At 44.4% G+C, this 21772-nt stretch overlaps 2 protein-coding genes across 5 annotated transcripts in view; both read right to left on the bottom strand.

Annotated features, from left to right (window-relative positions):
• LOC127679263 (C-type lectin domain family 2 member G-like) overlaps positions 1-21772 on the bottom strand; it is a 470764-nt gene that overhangs the window by 396356 nt on the left and 52636 nt on the right. The window contains exons 1-2 of one of the 4 annotated variants that reach the window (XM_052174988.1): positions 20273-20345; positions 15819-15921 (exon numbers count right to left, since the gene is read on the bottom strand). The exons of 1 other annotated variant lie outside the window; for it this stretch is intronic. The gene's annotated coding sequence lies outside the window, so the exon portion shown is untranslated. Of the gene's footprint in view, positions 1-15818; positions 15922-20272; positions 20349-21772 lie in introns of those variants that run through there. 2 more of the 4 variants (XM_052174987.1, XM_052174985.1) reach the window with 2 other exon arrangements.
• LOC127678124 (C-type lectin domain family 2 member G-like) lies at positions 11037-20292 on the bottom strand (the record flags this gene model as incomplete). The annotated part of the gene is made up of 6 exons (XM_052172913.1): positions 11037-11551; positions 12512-12612; positions 13322-13503; positions 14438-14563; positions 15292-15374; positions 20273-20292. Coding segments are annotated over 6 exons (636 nt in total), but the record flags the coding sequence as incomplete, so codon positions are not given.

Genomic DNA, 21772 nt, shown 5'->3' with positions numbered 1-21772 from the left:
CATGCTCCCTAGATTTTGGGTAAACACCCTGTATTGCCCGAGAAAGCCTGGCTAGCCTTTTACAGATGTATGTGATGCTTAATTTGAGATGTTAACTTGACTGGACTTTGGAAGATAACCGAAAAATACATTCAGATTTCAAACCGCCTCTGTGGTCATGTTAGTTTGTCATTTTCCCGCTGGACCTTTATCTTCCTGGACCAAAGAATCCTGTCTATCCCGAGGCAGACTTCGGTTGGTAACATGCAGAGAGTCTCCCTTTATCACCTCTAATTTTTATCAATTTGGAAGGAGCCCATGCCTGTTCTTCTCCTGGGGAAATATCGGAATAACCCCTCCCACAGTGTAACACATTTCCTGTTTTCCATTTCATGTCAGAATGTGCTTAAAATTAGCAGACTGATTTAGTTCAGCAGCTTTTTTCCCCACAATCCAATGTCTCTCTGCAGCCATAGCTTTTTGTTCATTAGCACTTAAATATTTTAGCGTTAATAAAGCACTATGCATTCTATCTCTGGGATTTTGTAATCCCCCTTTATTTGTCTCTTAAGCATCTCCTTTAGAGTTCGATTGAGTTTCTCCACAATCGCTTGTCCCATAGGATTATGTGATATGCCTGTAACAAGTTTTATAAAATAATATGTAAGACAATACTTCATGTTATTAGAGACATATTCCAGACCTTGCCATTTTAATTAATTACTCTGAGATCTGTCAACATCCTCCATTTGCCAGACCTTTTTTTTTCTTTAAGTACAAATACCACAAGGCCTGGTGGAATCCTCTGTATACTGAGCCTGCAGCTGCTCCTGGACTTGCTGTTCTAAGCCTGTAATCTGCCTTTTGTCATTGACCATTGACCAATTCAAAAGGGTTGTCCTTGTGTGTCCACAGCTCAGGCAAGGCCTCAGGAGCAGACAAGGCAATGGAGCAGTTTTTCTCAGTGGTTATCAGACCACGATCCAGGTGGGATCCTTTCTTGTTGTGTCCATACCTTCATGAAGAACTTCTGGTACCATTACTAGGATCAGGGATTCTCTGTCATGTTAAGCATCTCAAGTTTAAATTTTCAAATACCCTATTACCCAGGGATCTGGCAGGTATGAGGGCTAGAACCTACTAAGCAGATCTGGGTTAGACAATCTATGTCTGATTCTAGTTATCTTCTCTAAACTGTGCATCTAGCAAACATAAAACAGGAGGCTAAATAAAGTATTAATAATTAACTGCACCAGTTCTCAACATGACTTTAAATACAATTCTGAACACATTAAAAGATATGATCATTTATAAGGTTAGTGGCTATCAACTTGGATTTCTTAGTTATAGTAGCTTTTGTGAGACTAGAACCAAAAGTCTTATCTCAGTTTAAAAGCATCTTTTGGAGATCTGCCTCCTTGCACATGTCATAAGTTGTTGCCCTTAAGATGAAAGTGAAGCGATAAATCAACCCTCTTTCTCCCAAAGTCAAGATGGCGACCAGCCACATGCTGGTTACTTTCCTCCTGTCAGCTTGGTGGGCTGTTATTAATGAGCAGGCCAGTTGTTCACTGTCACCATTGCACACAATGCTGCTACTGGAACTGCTGCTTCTGCTGCTACCAATGCTGAGGTCACACTGGCTAGAGGGAAGTCAGTGAGGTCAGGGAGAGCAGAGCTAGGTCCTGTGCTCTGTGTGGTGAAGGGAAAGTGGGAGAGAGGAGAGCGTGCAGTTCACAGTAGGTCCTCTGTCTTCTGACCTAGTCTTCATTCCAGAATAGTCAGGCTTGCCCTGCTAAGATCTGGTCTCCATTCCAGAATAGTCAGGCTTGCCCTGCTAAGGCTGCAGCTTGGCAGAGGATCCCAGGGGTCCTGGACCTTGAAAAAGCACCTGGTACCTCTTGGGCTATCGCTGGGAAATGGTGACTTGCCCAGATCAAAGGTGATTTCCTCAAGTGGAGAGCAGTAAAGAAGAAGTCTCAGTACAGCTGGCAAGGGGGATTGGGTGGGGACACAACTTCTCCGAGGATTTCAGCACCATCAGAAAGGTGAAATGAGCCTATTTGAGAATGTACTCATTACAGTTAACTTAGTGAAAATTGATGTCCTGTAGAAATCAACCTAGAAGCACAACAACTACAAAAAAGGGTGAAAGCTAATTGCCAGCCCTTTTCAAGTCTGAGAAAATGAAAGTTTCTGGAAAGAAGCAGCAACTTCCACATCACCTTCTGTAAGGCTGGTTGATTAGAGCTTTAGTGTCCATTGAGGGTTTGAAAAGCTGTGAGCCATCTTTAGATCCCTAAAAAAAAGAAGAAAACATTTATTTTATGTACATGAGTGTTTTTCTTGTGTATATGTACATGCATCTTGTACATGCCTGGAACTCCTGATGTTCAAAAGAGAGCATCAGATCCCCCTGGAAAGGACCCTCTCTCCTGCCCTCCATCTTTACCCTCACAGTGGCTGTTTACTGCTCCTCTCTGTCCCTGACCTTCATCAAAGAATAACTCAAAAGACTAGCTCTCCTTGGAATAAATTAACAAACAGATACCTTCCACCCATCCAGGAGCTGAGAGCATCACCAGGTAGCACCTGTACCAAAGGCTGCCCACTTTGCTGTAACCATGTCTCCCACATCTCCACCAATGTGCTTGAAAAGTGTCTTTGGGAATGGATTCCTTTGTTCTATTTGGGGTAATCTACATCTGTGTTTCTGGGTGTGGTCTCTCATTGTGTTCCCAGAGTAAACTCTTATTCCCTTTGAAGTGACAGTTGTGCTTCTGCTCACCCTGAGGGGTGACTCTGGGGACTGGATAGAAGAGCACACTGCCACTGTAGGAGAAGCCAGGCAGAGAAGAGGGAGGGGAGATAGAGTAGGTATCAACAAGCTGAGATTGCTTTATTGGAATAGAGAGGGGTCCGAACTTTCCATGCATGAAGGTTGAGTGCATTTAGAGGGGATGAGGACATACATGTTTGTGTGTGTCTGTATATGTCTGTGTGTCTGTCCTTCTATCTGTGTGTGTGTTTCTGTTTATCTGTTTGTGTCTGTCTATCCATCTGTGTGTCTCCGTGTGTGTGTACGCGCGCGCGTCTTCCAGAAAGATACAGCTGTATTTGTGATTTGATAGGAAGCAGAATAAGTTGTTTTCACTATACCCAAACTCTTCCTCAAAATATCCCAGCAAAAAGGCAGAGAGCAGTTGTCATCTGGGGAGGCTGCTGGTAGGTCTCAAAGGCAGAGTGGGATTCCTGGGGTAAGATAATAGCTGCTAGTTTTTGAACATGAAGAGCACAGTAATGCTCTGAGTGGTGAAGTACAGGGTCTTTGTAGGAGGAAACTGGTGAGACAGCTGAGAAGCAGGGACCAAACAGTAAAGTTGTCACTACTATAATGATTGGCTGTCCAACAGTATGATCCACAATCCCCAAGTAGTCAGGTGTCCTTCCAGAAAGTACTGTTGCCTTTCCTCTGTTTGATCCATTCTAACAGTCATCTAGAATGACCCTTCCTGGGTCATTCCCCTCAAAGCAGCATTCCTTCCTCCCTTTTCAGCAGAGGTTGAGTTCAGCCCTCTGTGGTTTTTAAGGACCACAAAAGTCAGATATTGATTTCAGTTTGTTGTATTTGTTGTCAAAGGCCATCCTTAACACCATAGGGTAAATGAAGGCACGCAGCAAGGTTTAACTTCAGCAATTGGGGTCATTGCTGAGAGCAGCTGACAGGGATCAGTTCAGATAGTGACCAAGGAAGGCTGATTCCTATGCAGCCAGCAATTAGAGAAAAGAAAAGGGGGGGGGGAATCAAACACACACACACAAACACACACATACACCCAACACAATACATTGTTTGAAGCAAAAGCAGGCTCAGTGATTTTTTTACTCTTAAACCTTTTTATATACCTTAAAACAAAGTTTTCTGTCTAAAAAGAAAGTTACCTCATAGCCAGAAGTTAAGCAATCACCACAAAAACATATTCTTCAAAAATAGATCAAAATCATTACACAAGAGGAAATTACAACAGGATTATCGATTATGTATTTCTTTTTGAGACTAATATCTGGTTAAACAATATTCATCTATCTTTATTTCTACAAGCTCACTGTAACCCCCAAGGAGATATTCTTTTGTCATTGACTAACAAAGTTTGGGCAGGACAAGACTATAGCAGCCAGGTTCTCCATGTACGATTGATAGATGTTGGTCATAGATACAGCAGTAGTCAGAGAAGAAGCTCTCCAAGATGCTAAGCCTTCATTTTCTGAAGGAGCAGAGGGGTCCAACCTTCCCAGGAAAGACTGACACCCAGATAGCTCACACCACTTACCTTATTCAAACGCTATACAAGGTTAATTGGGGCTGGGAAAGGCTCCAACTATCAAAGTTATCCTACCCTTTCCTGTTTCTGATAGCAGACAACCCATACATATCTCAGTCCCTTTTGTCTATGGCTAACCATAATCAAAGTAAGAACTCCAGAGTCTTAGGACCAAGATTAGAGCAGCTGCAAGCTCTCTCATAGCACCAAGTGCAGACTTTCCAGAGAGAAAACATTTCCTCAAGGTTTAAACAGGCTCATAACAATTTCTCAGCCTCGACTGATGGACTCAAACATAGCAAAGACTTTGCTGAGATTGTTCACTCAAAGCCAGAACCAAAGACTTTACTATAGGTAACACTACATTAATTTGCATAATATATACTGCACCCTGAAGGAACCCAGGCATTCCCTTGTGAATCCACACCTCATTTGTGGTCAGCAGAAGTATTTTGCAAGGAAGGTGGCAAGCGTCCTCGCAGCATCCATAGGTACTTGCAAGAAGACAATTCAAGATATATCTGAGAGATCCAATTATATGTCAGCTATGCATTCAAAATAAAAATGTACAGCTTGATCCCTACCAAAGAACTTAAATCTAGAGCCCCGTAAAAGATGCTTGTGAATGGAAAAAAATGTGTAGACCAGGCTGTCCTCTAACTCAGATCCACCTGCCACTGCCTCTTCAGCATATCCTATAGGCCTGCACCACCAGAACCAGCAAGAGCTCTCCTTGCAACTTTCATAATTGAAGCGTTTCCCTGTCTGTGACATAGGTTGCCGAAGTACTTCTGCTTCCGAAGATATTCAACCAATGAATTCATCCCCTCTGCTGTCTTCTCCAAACACACTCCAAAGTCAACAAACAGTTCCCACCACAACAAAACACAAGCCTCCTCTCCTGCTCAGACCACACACACATCTCACTCTAACACACTAACACTAACACACACAACAGTGCTCACACTAATGGAAAAATAGGCACACTCACAACACTTTACTCACACCTCTCAAAAACAAATTACCATAACACCTCATCACACTACCCCTGACAACATTCACACTCACTACACCACTCCAAGACATCAGAACTGACACTGGGAACAAAAAGCAACAGGAACAACAAACTTGCCTGCACACCGCTGGCGCTTGCCCACAGCCTCCTTCACATCTACACACCTCCTTCCATTAGGACAGAGCTCAGAACAACCAGCCACACCTGGATTTACACCTCCTTGCCAGGGAAGGTGCAACATGGTAAAGAATGGTACCATTTTCTCTTCTTTAACATAAAGGAGAAACATGGTGGACAAAACGCAACTCTCAGACAGTTTCACCAATACAAGGTGGTTGTCTTCCTTTCTTTTCCTGTTGCTGAGATAGAAGACCTTCTGGAGGAAGGCGATTTAAGGAGGGAGGGGTTCATTTTAGCTCACAACTCGTCAGTGCAGAGAGGTCCAAGCAGCAGAAGCTGGAGCAGCTGGCCACGTGCAATCCACCACAGCTAAGAAGGGTCAGTGACTCGTGTCCAGCTCGCTGTCTCCATTTATACGTTTGAGTGTCCATAAGGAAAGGTCCAGTCCACAGTTAAGATGGCTTCTTCCCATTCTGAGACTCGAGTTACTCTAAGTATGCCCAGAGGCATGTCTCAAGGGTGACTCTCTAGAGGCTGCCAAGTTGGAAATTAACACTTTTCATCACAGCTTTGTTCCTTAAAAGATTCAAAAAGTTATATTAAAACATATATGCTATTCAAAAATGGATTCCGATATTAGCTTCTTGTTGGTTTTTCCTCTGCAATGTGTTAATCAGACTTCACCTAAACTTCTGGAAGAAGTTTAGAGCAGAAAGTATTTCTTTGGGCTCCATTTCAGAAGTGTTAGTCCTGGTACATTATTTCTCGGCCTATGGAGATGCAGAACTCGATGGCAGGGACCATGTGACAGAGCAAAGCTGCCCTGAGACAGGGGGTATTGAGAGACCACGGAGGCACCCAAGGTGAGATAGACATGTCTCCAGTATCCTCCAACAGGTAGGCCTCATCTCAGAAAGGTGCCTCACCCCACAATAAGACTGTAAATTAGGAAGCCATGTGTGGATCAAGCCATTGGTGGAGGCTGAGCCCTCTTGATCCAGTCACCTCTCTCAGCATCCACCCTATGCAGAGCAAGCATCCCACACTCAGCCTCTGCAGGGCCCTTGACATCTGAACATAACAGAGACCACCTAGGACTATGGCTATATGACTATCAAGTCAGGCGTGGCCATGTGACCACAGTAGTCAATTCAGCTAGTAAGAGTATCTCACTGCTGGGCGTTTTAAGAATCAGGATGTGTGTATTGACATATGTATGAATATATGTGTATATATTTACATACATACATACATATATACACATATATACATACATATATACACGTACATACATGCATATATATGATGCTGAATGATGTGCTGCAGTTTCCATGCCATTTGATGAATGAATTTTCAGTGGAGGGGTGGGAATGATGGAGGACCTAAGTCGTGCATAGGCTGTGGAGAGAGGCTGAGCCATGTGGATATCCAAGGCCTCAGCATGTCCTGTAATGCCGCCACCTGAGGCCAGGTTGATGTCTGTGCTCCATGCTGCCAATGGAACTGTGTCTGGGTCCATGGGCCTGCTGTAGTGTCCGTGAACCCTGTGGCCCTTGTCACCACTGAAGGCCATGCTCATGTCTGAGGGCTGAGCTGCCTCGGAGGACTCTGATGGGACCCAGGACCCTTACTGCCACTGGAGACCATGCTGAGTCTGTGACACATGCTGACACCGCAGGCCAGGTGGACATCATGATCTGTGCATTTAGCAGATACCATGTGGAGGTTCGTGATCTGTGCTTCTGTTGACTGTAGCAGACAAGGGGGCTTCTTCTTCTGCAGTGGTACCGATGACTACAGACTCACAGTTGAGAAAGAGGGACATACAAAGGTTGGGTGGCAACCCCCAACCTCCACCCACATACCCCCAAAAAGTTACAGTCTAAACAGGAAGCCATCTGAGAGAACTTTTAAATATTGTGATAGGGATACTGAAATGTAGCCCTCAATAAATAGATGGCAACCAGAGAGTGTGGGGGAGGGGAAGGGCTCACTCTTCTTTAAGGGACTGGCCACCAGAAGTTTGACCATACTCCAGTGACTATACAGACAAAAAAAAAGTGGAGAGGGGAGGCCACAATGATGGGGGACAATGGGAGGCCTGGGAAGTGAGGATGATCAAGGTATGTGAAATTCCCAATAATCAATGAAAAGTTATGTTTTAAAAGTGGAAACAAATAAAAATAAAGTGTGAGAAACAAATGGAAAAATGTTTTCCCCACTAACACTTCTGTGTGAAGAATTTTCTGTAATCTAATAAAAAAAAAAAACCGAGGCCATGTTGTACATCTATGTATACAGATGTACATACATTTGTATATGTGTGTCTGTGTGTGTATGTGTGTGTATGTGTGTGTGTGTGATATATCTGATTCTCATTTCTTTCAACTTGGAATAAGAATGTGTTGATTTTATGGAACAATGAGTTTCCTTGTGATGTGTCATGGCTGCACACAACACACTCTGAAGACGCTGACCAGATCATCGTCCTCACTTTTCTGCCCCCCTCCCTTATTTCTCTTCACAAATAGCCCATCTTCCACTGTGCTTCAAAGATTTGTTTTGTTCGTGGTTTGGAAGAAAAATCCAAAACAAGGTGGTTTGAGCCCTGGCGAAGAGCTCAAGCAACCAGCGTCCTAGGGAAGAGAAGCACCTGAGAGGGGAGGAACACATGGCCAGACAGGAAACTGAAGCCAGGAGGGGAGCAAGTAAGGCCCTCCTACGGGGTCCCACTGCCTCCACCTCTCACCCCTGAGAATCTAGGGTGCAAATCGGGAATAGCCAAGCATATCTAGTTTTCGTTGACACTGCAACAGGACGATGTTGTCCACAAATTTCAAGATTCAGGCTACAAGATATGTTACAAAAGGATCTCTCTCTCTCTCTCTCTCTCTCTCTCTCTCTCTCTCTCTCTCTCTCTCTCTCTCTCTTGCACACTCACGCCACAATCTCATCATATTCTAAGGAAGTTTACAGTATTAGGTTGGAAATGCATTCTAAACTATCCCAGAGCATACAAGACAGAGCAGATGCACATGCGAGGTCTTAGACCTGTGTTCATTCACCAACGTTGATTCAACAGGATCCACAACAGGCAAATGGCAGAAGCAGCAGCTGAGCTTACACTCTGAGTGGCCTGAGCAGAGTGCAGGGCATTCTTTCCTCTTAAGAAGAAAGAAATGTTTAGCTTTGGACTCGAGTATGCCGTCCAAAATGGGAAGATCTTGAAACTGCAGAGCTGCATGAACCACAGACAGTTCTGGCCCCTCTCAGCCAGCAGCAGAAGCACAGGCTATGCTGGGGTCCTGCTTAGTACAGGACAGATTTTAGCAAAGTCATAGGGAGGTTTGACCACTAGGGGGCAACATTGAGCTCCCGGCTAATAGTCAACAACATGGAGGACCTTGGTGAGCCAGCCCAGAAACACAATGGCCACCACAGACAGGAAGGCTTGCCCTCCCAGCAGAACAGTGAGAGTCCTCAGCAAAAGAGCCCAGGAAACTAGAAATGTGTTAGGAGAACTGGATTCTGTAGATGGCCACAGTTGAGAGGCTTTAGACTTTTAAAGAGACATTGGACTTTTACATAGAACTTAGACTCTTAAAGTGCTAAATATATATATATATATATATATATATATATATATATATATATATATATATATATATATAATTTATAAATACAAACGTATATAATATATATATTTCAAACTGTGTAAGACTGTGGGACTTCTAAAGCTACGCTATGTTTTATATTGTGGTATTAATCTTTAAGACAAACAAGAAAGGAAAGATTATGGTTTACTAGTGTTGTGTGTCAAGTTGACAAGGGGTTAATATTGCTGGTTGCTTTTTGTGGTCATCTTGACACAAGCTAGGATTAGCTGAGGGGAGGGAGTGTACGGGGGAGGACGGAAGGGAAAAGAAACATCACTTGAGAAAATTCCCCCATTAGGACAGGCTGTGGGTATCCTGCCTGCCAGGGACTTTCTTGATTGATGATAACTGGGATGGGGGCGGGGTAGAAGAGCATATTGGGAAGATTTTACCCCAGGGCTGGTGGTCATGGAAAGTATTAGAAAGCACACTGAGAAGACAGTCACAGCAAGGCTGAAATCAGCATTCCCCAGGGCCTGCCTTCTCCTCCAGTCCCTGCATCCAGGCTCCTGCAGTCTGATCCCTCGGTGATGGAGTGTGAGTAAGACATGTAAGCAAATGAACCATTTCCTCCCCAACTTGTATTTGGTCCTGGTGTTGTATCTGACCTACACAAAGAAAACTATGTCCAGACAGGTTCAGGAAATGACAACAAATGTCTTCAAAAGAAGGGAAAGAGGATGAGTAGAAGGGCAGGGAGGACAAGGAAATAGGGATTCCTTGGTGGCCTCAGCAGCAGTGGGGAGGAAGAAAATGCAGTGGATGAAAGAGGTCATGACACTAAGTGAATAGAGCACACTCCAGAGCGAACTCCGCAGGTCACCTGCAGGGATTGGAGCAGCAGCAGTGTGGGGTGCAGGTGTCCTTGGCTGGGTGTTCCCTGAGAGCCCACACGGTGAACCCTGAAGTTAATGTCAAACACACCAGGCACAAGAGACACAGTGCAGAGCAGGCAGAGAAAGTGCAGCTCTATGCCTGTGAATGTCTGTGTAGAACTGAAGCTGACTTTCAATCCAGGTCATTGAAATTCAGAGCAATTCAGAGAATTTCAGGGCAGCCAAATTGGTAAGACAGTGTGCTGAGAATTAAACCTGAATTATAAAGTTTCATCAGAGAGTAATAGATTCTTTTTACCTTTCATTGGACATAGTGGTTTTTATAGGTAACCAGAGTCTGTGGGCACTGGTATGGTATCAGATGACAAAAGATGACTGGAGAGAGCTCCAGCCCTGCTCACTCAGAACCCACTCACTCTGAATTCACTTGCCCCATGTCTTAGCCTTTAATGACTGACATGTTAAGGACCTGCATTATCTGTCTCTTGCATCTTTCCTCTATCTTTCCTATAATCATCCTCACTCCCCCCTCAGAGGACTGTTCCACTTCATACCAGCCAGACTGATGCGTCCTCTGAGAGGCTCTACCAGCAGCTGACTGAGACAGATGCAGACACTCACAGCCAACCACTGGACTGAGGTGGAAACACCTATGGAAGGGTTAGGGGACAGATTAAAGGAGATGAAGGGGATGGCCACTCCATAGGAAGACAAACACTGTCAACAACTGGGCCCCTAGGAGCTCCCAGAGACTAAGACACCAACCAAAGCAGAAATATGAACAGTTCCATGGGCCCATGACATATGGAGCAGAGGACTGCCTTGTCTGGCCTCAGTGGGAGAGGATGCACCTAATCCTGTAGAGACCTAATGCCCCAGAGAAGGGGTGGGGTAGGGTGGGGACAGGTGAAGGGATGAGGTGGGGGTGGGGAATGCATCCCCTCAGAAGTAAAGGGGAAGGAGTATGGAATGCAGAACTCTGGAACCAGGTCCAGGAGGAAACAGCATTCAGAATGTAAATAAAATAATTAAGAAAAGGGAAAAAGAAAAAAGCAGAGGTTATTAATACTGATGTTATTTACTTTATTTAAGATATCAGTGCCTGCTGGGCGGTGGTGGCGCACGCCTGTAATCCCAGCACTCTGGGAGGCAGAGGCAGGCGGATTTCTGAGTTCGAGGCTAGCCTGGTCTACAGAGTGAGTTTCAGGACAGCCAGGGATATACAGAGAAACCCTGTCTCGAAAAAAACCAAATCCAAAAAACCAAAAAAAAAAAAAAAAAAAAGATATCAGTGCCAGCCAAATACCTATTTAATTTAGAATTAAAGATCTCCCAAGCACACACAACTCTCCTCAAGGAGAGTTGTCATCTTTGATGCCACATGCATTATGCATGGATCGTGATGATGATTTTAGTAGATCATAATGAGGCTGCAACAGTAGATAACATGCTGTGTTCCTCAGGATGTGCTGTGATATGCTCTCTTCCCAGGTACAGGTCTAATGGCTCTGTAAGGTGTCGACGGACTTGCTACAAATCCACTTCCTTTTAATGTAGACCCTGCTACTGCTGATTCCATTGTCACTCAGGAAGCCATAATTTTCATCTCCTCGGATGGAAAACCTAAAGAAAAACAAAGATGTCTGCAGAGTCTGCCAGTGCATTCACTCCTATAATCATATCACTCTCATCTTCACCACTAATTTATGATGTGAGTCAGAAGTGGAGCCCACTGGAACCCCGTGCACTAGTGTTGGATCTAGGGACTAATACATCCTCAGGGGTTGTTTCATCACCACACCTCTGTCACTCATCCCTATTGAACGCTGTATTGTGTGTGCAATGCTTGCTGCCATGTTCAAAGGAACTGCAGGAGTGGGTAGCCTCACAAGGGGGATTTTCTATGTTCTCTTGAAGTATTTTTACACATGTATAAAAGTGGGAGAAAATGTACCACGTAGTAAATTGCTGAGTTATGGAGATGACTGGTGCTGTGTTTTAAGGTTCCACTGACATGGGTTCAAATGGCTGTGCTCACATCCAAGAGCTGTCCCCTGTTGCTCTTTGATAACAAGGGGAGACTCTTACTGCCCCTGGAGTCGCTACTTCTGTGAACAGGTAAAACCATGCAAACAGAGGACATATCATACTCAGGCTTGCAGGCTTCCTAGGGTTTCAGAGCCCATGGCCATCAGAAGTTCTGTCTACATCACACAAGCGCACTTATCACCAAGGAAAGATTTTCAAGTGCTGAGAGCAGACAACATCCACCCCAGATACCATCATCATGCTAAGTTTTGGAGTGACATAGCACTATGGAAATGCTTCAGGATGATGGCTACTAGATGGGAGAGTACCCAGTTGATGGAAATGTGTCAGGGTGTGGAGTTTGAGGGGAATCGGCTGTTGGATCTGAGCACAAACTCTACGTCTAAGCCACGACTACAGCCCAAGGGTTCATTTTATTTTCTCCCTTCGCAGAACATTATTCTTCACGTGACAATCACTTTCATCCATCATAGCCACAACACACACAAATCACAACACAAACACAGGAGAAGGAAAAACATTCTGAAAACATACAAGTGGTTATATTCGGTATTATCTGTCCACCTCCATGGGTGCTTTGTCGACTCTCTGTACAGACCGATCCAGTAATGCTCCTTGGATATATTCAGAAAAGTCTGTCATAAAACACAAAAACCAAATACATTGTGTCTCTCTACTGCAAGTGATGCTGGAGTCTCTCTACTCCACAGCTTCTTCTAGTAATCAAAATTCCCTTTGTATGTCTTTAGGAAATTTTGTCATAAAACACAAATAGCCAAGAATACAAGTGTCTGTGTTTCAGATGATGCTTGAGTCTCTCCACGTCACAGCGTCCTCTAGACATCACAGGAGGACTCAAGTGAGGGTCACAGAGTTTGGAGCTGTACTAGTTACCAGTTCTCAGGGGATCCACTTGACATCTGAAAGTCTAAGGTACCTCATTTGAATTAAAGTAGCAAATGCAGCGAGACATTTCTCTGTGGGCAGGATAGGTCTGGATTAACATTTCATTGCATTTATTAACAGTTGTTACCTTCCGTATGCAACCTGTGCCATCTAACATGAAAAAGCTCAGGACCACAAGGTATCCCAGTAAAATGGTATATCTGGCCTTCCAGGTGACTAGAATCAAACCTTAGAGAATAGTTTTTGAAAAATTTTGTACTCAGGGCTCCAGTCAGAGGCCAAGCATCAACAAATTTCTCACACTCACATGTCCTCCATGTCACCATGTGCTTGGTAGAGAAGGGATCTGTCCTCACGCTTCATCTGTAACCTCTCCAAGTGAAGGCAATGCACTACTCAACAGGACAGACAGACAAACCAACCCCTGCCGTTTCTTACCAACTCCTCCAGGTTGTCAAATCGAGCTAGTTGGGCACCTTGTGCCATGCAGAAGTTCTGGCTGGATGTCCAGTTACTTGAGGTTTCAGAAAAATAAAAACATTTTGTTTCAAATAGTGTCCAGTTGCTTGGGCAAGCAGAATAGGTATTATTTTTGCTTGAGATCAGTTCAGTCGTTCTCACTAAAATGGAGACAATAGAAAGAATCACAACAAGCATGACTTTTCTCTTTCTGGAATACTGTCCTGAGCTCAGCTCTTTGTTTTGAATTTGATTGTAACTTTCCTAACTGATCTGCAGGAATCCTCTCCTGAGCATGATGGGCCTTTGTCTAAAGGCCGCCCTCCTTGGGCCTGTGTCCCATTCTCTCTCAGGTGCTCACTGTCAGGGCTCCCAGGAAGTGCATTTCTACAATACCATCACTTTCTGTGCTTTGGATGACTGTTTATTACAATATAGATTGCTATATCAGCAAGCACTCTGTAGGGACAACTACTTTGACAGCCAGACTAATAATTGAGATTGCAGTGAGAACATTGGGGTAGGTAGTATGTATACAGAGTGGGCACCTTGCACTAAAGGATGATTCACTCACTAAAGAGGACAGTGCAAGATTTTATTACAGTATTCTAAACAGTGTGGTTCAGAATCTACAATTCTATGAATGTATTACTTCAGAACTTTCCATTTAATACTATCAAAATGAAGTAAATCCCAGTAAATAAACCCATGGGTCATGACAGGAGACACTGTGTCTTCCTGGCTATATTACTCTTCTCTGTCCTCACACTTCCTTTAGGTTCCTCTTTGGAGTTTCCTCTCCTTGTTCTCTGCCTTGGATAGTTCCTGTGAGTGACTGTCTATGCCCTGCCTTTCTGTCTAGAGCCTGCTGGGTGTCATCATCCCTGGGATGCTGAGCCTGGCCCCATGTACACTCTGTGGCCTGTGTGTTCCTTCACTGCCTCTTCCTGCTGGAACCTAAGATCCCAAAGAAGAGGAACTTCCAGTGTGTTTTCTCTGGAGCCTTTCCCACAATACCTCACATTGTTCAATCAGTATAACAGCCAACATGAATGTGAACAGAATGCCTCAGAATTTGGAGAGTGAGTCACTTACCTGGCAAAGCACCAGAAAGAGCAACTACAGTTGCAATGAGGACCAGGATCACTCCACAGCAGCAGTAATACTTAACACGAGACTCAGAAGAGACAATTTTGAGACTTTTTCTTTGGATAATTTTATCTGTAAAATATAAATATAAGAAGGCTAATTTCAAATGATTCCTTAAGGAAATAAAATAAATTTACCACAAAACCTACTTTATAATTGCCTATAAGATCCTGAAAGGCTTCTGCCAACCCTTTTGGAGAAGGCCCTGGTCCACAAAGGAGGACCGTGGTAGAAAGAAGTCTAGAGAGAATGGAAACAGAGCTTCTGCCAGCATATCGCCTGTCACTGAACACTGGGTGAATCATGAAAAAGCAAAAATAGAGGGAGTGGCGAGCCTAGTGAAATGCAAACAACAAAAATCTGGATTTGGCAGCATAAAAAGTGCCCTGATTAGAAGGAGTTATGGAAACATTAGAAAAAGAAACATTGATGTAGTTAGACATATTAACAATATAAAAAAAGAGGAAAAACTAGAAATATCTCAAAAACACAGCAAAATTATATAAAAAATAGAAGTGAAAGGAACTTCCTCAACCCTAGGAAAGTTATCCCTTAAAAACAAAACTGTAAGCCCAACAGCAGTCTGCTTCTTTGACAATGGTGCAATTGTGAATGTTTTCCCAGCAAGCAGGAGCAAGAGCTGGATGTCTGCTCATTACTCCAGGTAAACATTTCCCAGGAGGTCCTCGCCAGGACAAAGAAATAAGGTCACATGTCTGGAGGATGGCTCAGCTGTTAAGATCACTTCCAGCTCTTCCAGAGGACCTGATTGAAGTCCTAGGACCCACAAGGTAGCTTACAACAATGCACAGCTCCAGTTCCGGGGGATCCATTGTCCTCTCCTGGCTTCTGTAGGCACTGGGCATTCATGTTATGCACAAACCTGCAGGCAAGCAGCCACGGACATAAACTGAGATTCTTAAAGAACAAAAGAAGCATTACACTTCTTAGAAAGAGGTGAAACTGTTTCTCTTCACAGATGGCATGGTTCTATCTACATAAAAATTCTAACAAATCTACAAAAGACTGCTGGATGTACAAAATGGGTTTACGAAGCTGTAGGACAGGGCATCAACATGGTGATATCAGTTCTACGGTCCCGTCACGTGGAAATTCATATCTTAGACAGTGCTCTTTACAGTAATGCCAAAAAAACCATAAAATTACAAATCTAAAAGTAGGGTGTTCATAATCAGCATAACAAGAGAACTACATGTAAATCTATAAAGAAATAATAATAGGAAAGTACGCTCCGTGCTTAGGAGCACTTGTTGATCTTGCAGAGGACCTGGGTTCAATTCTAGCACCAATAGAGCAAGTCACATACCTCTGTGATTACAGATTCTGGGACTCTGACAACTTTCCTGACCTTGGTGAGCACTGAAAATGCATAAGCAAATATGTGCGACATATTGCCGAGGGGTGGTTACCTTCAGAAAAAAATAACATAGCACCAAGTTATATGAGATGTACTATGAAAACTAAAAAGAATACAGAATAGTCAAAAATTATTCTGAAAAAAAAAGAGGTCCAAATTAGAAACATCACAAGGCCTAATCTAATGCTTCATGTCCTTGTGGGAACAGGAATGAAAGTCTGGTGCTATCAACAGAATGGACACTGAAACAACTCAGAAGAAAACAGAACTCCAGAATGACATCAAACACAGGTGGTCGACAGACACATAACAGAGATGAACAGTTTTTAGACAGCAAAATGGTGGTGTCACTCCAGTATGTGCTACTGAAATCACCTGCCATCTGTCTGCTAAAAAAACAGACACAAACTACTACAGTCCATCTGTAGACATAAAGACCCAAGCACAAAGTTTAATATCATAAGTTTTTTGATTTTTAGAAAACTAAGGGAGAATGTTTGTGAACTTGTCTTGGGCAAAAATTATGTTAGATTTAAGAGCAAAATCACTGTTTGCATAACAAATAGTGGTTATTCAGAGGATAGATATTCATTGAAGTAGATGTAGATGGTGACATAGAACTAACACCTTTTTAAGGCTAAATAGTACAGCTATGACAAAGCTGTTTGTAAGTGTAAAATATGAATGATATGCTCCAATCCTACCCACATATACCCACGCTGGAAAGGACAGCTTGCATTGAAGTTGCAAGAAATGTTTATGTGAATACAGCAGCTGTAAGGATCCCTGTAAAAATGACACATTTGTGACCATTGAAATGACCCCAAGCTGATGACAAGGTAAACCTTCTCTCAACACAAGAAACAACTCAGACCACATGCCTACCCTTGACCTATCTCATGCCACTATAACAGGCCAAATGTCTCAACGGCTTCTTCCTCCAAAAGTCCCCTAACTAAGACTGCCAAGAAGTTTATGCAAACTTGAGGTCAGAGAGCTACAGGATGTGGTCCTCATGCAGCTTACTTTGAGAAGAGACCTCCCAACTGCCTGCTTCCTCCTCTCACTTCTCTAGAAGTTTCCTGCCAGCTTTTCATAACCTCTTTCTATAGCATTTGCTGGTGAGATTCAGGCAAAATTCTGAATTCAGAGCATGGCTCTGTCAGTGATGCTGTGGATATGGTCTCTCAGCGTGGGGCCAGCATCAGGCTTGTTTCTGACCTGCTGCTGAGAGGCACTGCACTGTGAGTGAAGAGCAGAGGGCACTGCTGTGACAAGCTGAAAGAACTCAGAAGAAAAGTCTCTGCTTCATGGATCCATGTTGTGACTTCTGGAAAGGTGAGTGCTTACAGCTACAGCAGAGGAGCCGTGAGTGTGTCTGCAACAGGCAGTGGGGAAACTGGGGTAGGGTAGGGGGTCTGTATAGACTTTGAGGCGATTGTTTTAGTCTTATGTACTTTACATGTAAGAATGTTTTGTCAGCCTGTGTGTGTAAGTGTATTCTCGTGTGTGTGTGTGTGTGTGTGTGTGTGTGTGTGTGTGTGTGTGTGCATTCTCATGCGTTCCTTTCCAGCTCCAGGAATTCTCAACCATGTACTGCTGTGAGCAATCTAGTTTCCCCTGTGAGCTCTCCTCAGATCTCCTCACACTCCCTATAGTAAGTAAATCTTGGGAGATTTCTAAACCCCTTCATATTTTAAAGGAGTGGTTTCATTGTAATTTCAAGTTCTGCATCATGCTTTAAAAAATCTTTCCAAATGCAAGAAAATAGTCTAAACTCCTGTCTGATTTTTGCTATTCCCTGTACAGCTGATGAACAGTGTTGGGCTTTCATTGCCTGACTAATTTGTCTCAGCGTGTCACACGGGTCAGCCCATGTTGTCACAAAAGACGTCGCCCCATCCTATCTTACTAGTGCCTAGTACTCCAGTATATCTGGGAGTGTGTATCACAATTTTTCCACACTCATGCACTGATAGAGATGTATGTTTGGTAGGAGCCTCAGACTTGGCCCACACCCCACACCTCCCACAACCCCAGCCCTGGCACCAAAAGCCCAGGTCTGCCTTCCTGGCAACTGTAGCAAACTTCTCCAGGGCCTTGGTGACCACACATGGGCTTAAGCCCAGCTTGTGGCAGACATGTCGTTTTCCTTCACCTTCAATCTAAGAAAACCTTCCCTGCCATAGCCTGGGCAGGATTTCTTCAATCCTGTCCCCTGACACTGCTGAACTGGCCCTGGAACTGTTCTGAAATCAATTTCCTGTTCTATCTATTTTTGATTCAGCTTGAATTGTCCTATTAAGTCAGGAGAGAAACCTGTCAGTGTGTTTCATGCACTGGCTCTTATAAACACACAAGCAAGTAACAATATCTCTTACCAGGGTCTGAAAGGAATAGAAACAGGGTAGACAATATTTTCCTTAAAGTGGTATCACATCTGGTGTTCAACAGCACAGTAGGATGAACACTGCTCACAATAACATAAAGTATTTCTAAAGCTAGCCCATGGGATTTTGTGTACATTCACCATAATGAAATAAAGAGCATGTTCCTTAGTTTTAATGTGTCAATCAAAAAAATACAGCCTACTTTAGCCTTGAACTGTTTGGACTGGCTCACCAGTAGGGGCCGCCACTGTCAGGAGAAAAGGCTTGCCTGGCCTCCATTTTAAGCAGCCAAAGTTTGGTCTCAGATCAGCAAGGGGATGAAAAAGCCGCCATTTTAGAACCTCACCACTTATTGCTTAGTCATGGACTCTCTTAAGGCCCTCTGGTGTTCTTATAGCCTGTAAGCCCTCAGAGGCAACTGGCTTATCTGAGAAACAGTAGTATTACTCATGAGCTTTCTCTTTCAGTATTAGTCAGAGGAGGTGAAAATGTTAGAGCAGCTGTGGTGGCTTCGAGAGTCGGGAGTGCAGACAGCAGACACCGCTACTTTCACTAAATGCAGTTCCTTTATGGACCTTGGCCACTGCTGGGAGGACCTGGCTGTCATCTTTAGCCATAGAGAAATCTGAAGAACAAAGGAAATCTTTACTGTTGTAAGCTGTCCCAACCAGACAGGTGCTCTGGTTTACTATATGTGACTTGATGGGACCTGGCTATAACTCACAGTCAGAAGCAGCAGGCAGGTCACACCTCAGTGACAGCCTGGGCTACATTCTGCTTAAGGGTCTGCTTAAGGGTCCAGGATAGCTGTGGAGGAGGGTACTGTAGGTGTGCACCTGATGGCATTGAGTGGGGCCCTAGGATTCAAGGGAGGAGGCATGGTTAGATCTCCCTCCTCTTCAGCTGGTCCCAACCTCCCAGAACAGTGTTTCCAATAGTCAGAGCAGGAAGGTGGTCCACTGTGGAGGAGCTTGGGGCCGCTAGGCCCTTGATCTAACACTAATTGTGAACTCTGGTTTTCAAGACATTGGATATTTTATTCCTAAACAAAAGTATTAAGGTGGGGATAAATCATGACTCAGCAGTGAAGGTTTTCTGCCCTCTGAGGGAGAGGATTTGGTTCATTCCCAGCACCCACATGGTGGCTCACAATTGTCTAACTCCAGTTCTAGGGGATTCAACACCTTCTGACCTCTGTGGGCACTGGGCATGCACATGCCGCACACAGACATGCAGGAAAAACAACTATACACTTAAAATAAGGGGGGAGTGCACCACAAGCTGCGGAAACCTGAGAAGAAAGTTGAAGGGAGGTCTGAGGGAGATGTGCAGGAGGGGTACATTAGGTGTGGGTTAGGTGGCAGGATGGGCCTGAGCACCTCCAAGGTCCCCCAGTCAACCTCCAAGAATCCGGACACCTACTTTGATTTATGAGCTCAAAAGGAAGATGTCCTTCTGCAGTAGCAGGGATCTCAGGTTCAAGTATGAGTACAGGCCACAAGCCAAAGGGAGACACACACATGTCTCCCCAAGGGAGAGCCTGAGGCTCTCTGTAAGAATGCAGGGATGAGGGGAAGGAAGAAGAGGGACTTTGTTGAAACTTAACTCCTACAACAGCTACATCTGCTACAGTTTAACTACAGTGAGTGAGCACAGTACAACCCAGTCTCAAGGCTTCTTTGGAGCAAGTTGTTTCTAGAACTTTCTGAAAGTTAGTGGAGTGCAAAATCCAGATGCCCGGAAAGAGTTCTCTGTTGGTTGTACTTCCCGCAAAAACATTTAAGTAATGGAGGTCATACTGGAAAACACAGAGTGGCACCAAAACACAGAGGGCAGCAGAACTTTCCTCCCCCATGCAGAGCCGCCACCCCCCACACCCCACCCCCACCTGACCCCAGCCTCCACCGATCTACAGAGACCCACTGTGGCAGGCCAACTGGAGTGAGATCCAGCTCCCCTGATGAAGCTCCCCTCTCTCCCTTTAGTTTAGTTGACATTTCCTTAAATACTTACAGGTTTTCTCCCCTTTCCAATCAATCCGGGCAGGAGCTCTGCACCACCTGTCTATCTTCTTGCTGAGGCAATGAGCCTCTGATGAAGGAAGACACTTGGTAGACAGCTTGTGAGCTTGTGGGCAGATTTTCAAACCAGCTGACTTGGGAGCTGCCAGTGATTGGGCCTACCTAGGTCTGACCTCACTCTGAGGAACTGAAAATCTGGGGAGGGATCAGTTGTAACCCGTCCCGCGGGTCAGTTTTTCCAGGGTTCCGAAGGGGTGCTACCTGCGGGTCAAAAGGGGTGGAGAGAGGGACGGAGGCCAAGCACCAAGAATGACAAGCCAATCTGAGTTGTGTCAAAGCCTCGTTTAATGTTCTGGGGTACACAGGTTTTAAGGCTTTCAGGAGAGGCGTACCCCAAGGCAAGGACAAAGGAAGGAAGGGCAATCTAGCAGTTTAGCAGGAAGAGATAAGGGTCCTCCAGTGGAGACAACAGGTGTTTGCACAGGCCGGAGCCTGCCGCAGTTATCTCAGGACTTCCTTCCACCGCAATTACCGGAGTCGGTGGGTGATGGTGCAGGCAGGATCATTCTGTAGTTATCTTCGAGACAATGGCTAAACCAATGCCCGCGGGAGAGGCTCTAGTTAATTGTTCTTATATTTTAGCAGCCACCACCTTAGGGCCATGAGTAAGCAATAGTCCGAATAGCTCAGGATGGCTTCCCACAATCAGTGACTGAAGAGCATGCTGTACTGTGAAGGAAATAAACAGAGCTGAGAAATGTTTCAGATATCGACAGTTGGAAAACGCTCCTTTTACTTTTTTTTTTTAATACAAGGCATTTTGATTGTGTGGGGGGCCAGGAATCAAACTCAGAGCCTTCTACATGAGAAGTGTGATGTCTACCATCCAGCTGTGCCCTTGGACTCCAGTTACATATAACTGTTCACTTCAGAAGATCACTAGGCAAACTCAACCTTTCTCCACTATGACGGGATCCTTTCCTTTTGTTTCACCAAAGCTTTACTGTTGCCAACAATTTCTTCTTTTTGCTATTAATTATTTCATCTATTTACATTTCAAATGTCGTCCACTTTACTCATCTCCCTTCTACAAACCTCTCAGTTCATTCCCCCTCCCCTTTGCCTATGAGAGTGTTCTCCCCCACCCAACTATCCACTGCTGCCTCCTGCCTCTAGCATCTCCCTTCTCTAGGGCATCAAGACTCCACAGTACCAAGTGCCTCCCCTCCCACAGGATAAGGCAGTCTTCTACTACATATGTAGCTGGAGCCATAGACCCATCCATGTATAATCTTTAGTTGGTGGTTTAGTCCCTAGGAGCTCAGGGAAGAGCTGGTTGGTTGATACTGTTGTTCTTCCTATGGGGTTGCAAAACCATTCAGCTTCTTCTGTCAGCTGACACTTCCATTCTGGACCACTGACTCAGTCCAATGATTGGCTGTGAGCATCTGCAGCTGTCTTAGTCAGGTTCTAGCAGAGCCTCTCAGAGGGT

Source organism: Apodemus sylvaticus, chromosome 2 (genome assembly GCF_947179515.1).
Source record: "Apodemus sylvaticus chromosome 2, mApoSyl1.1, whole genome shotgun sequence".
Taxonomy (NCBI): domain Eukaryota; kingdom Metazoa; phylum Chordata; class Mammalia; order Rodentia; family Muridae; genus Apodemus; species Apodemus sylvaticus.
This window is presented reverse-complemented; position numbering and strand designations above follow the sequence as displayed.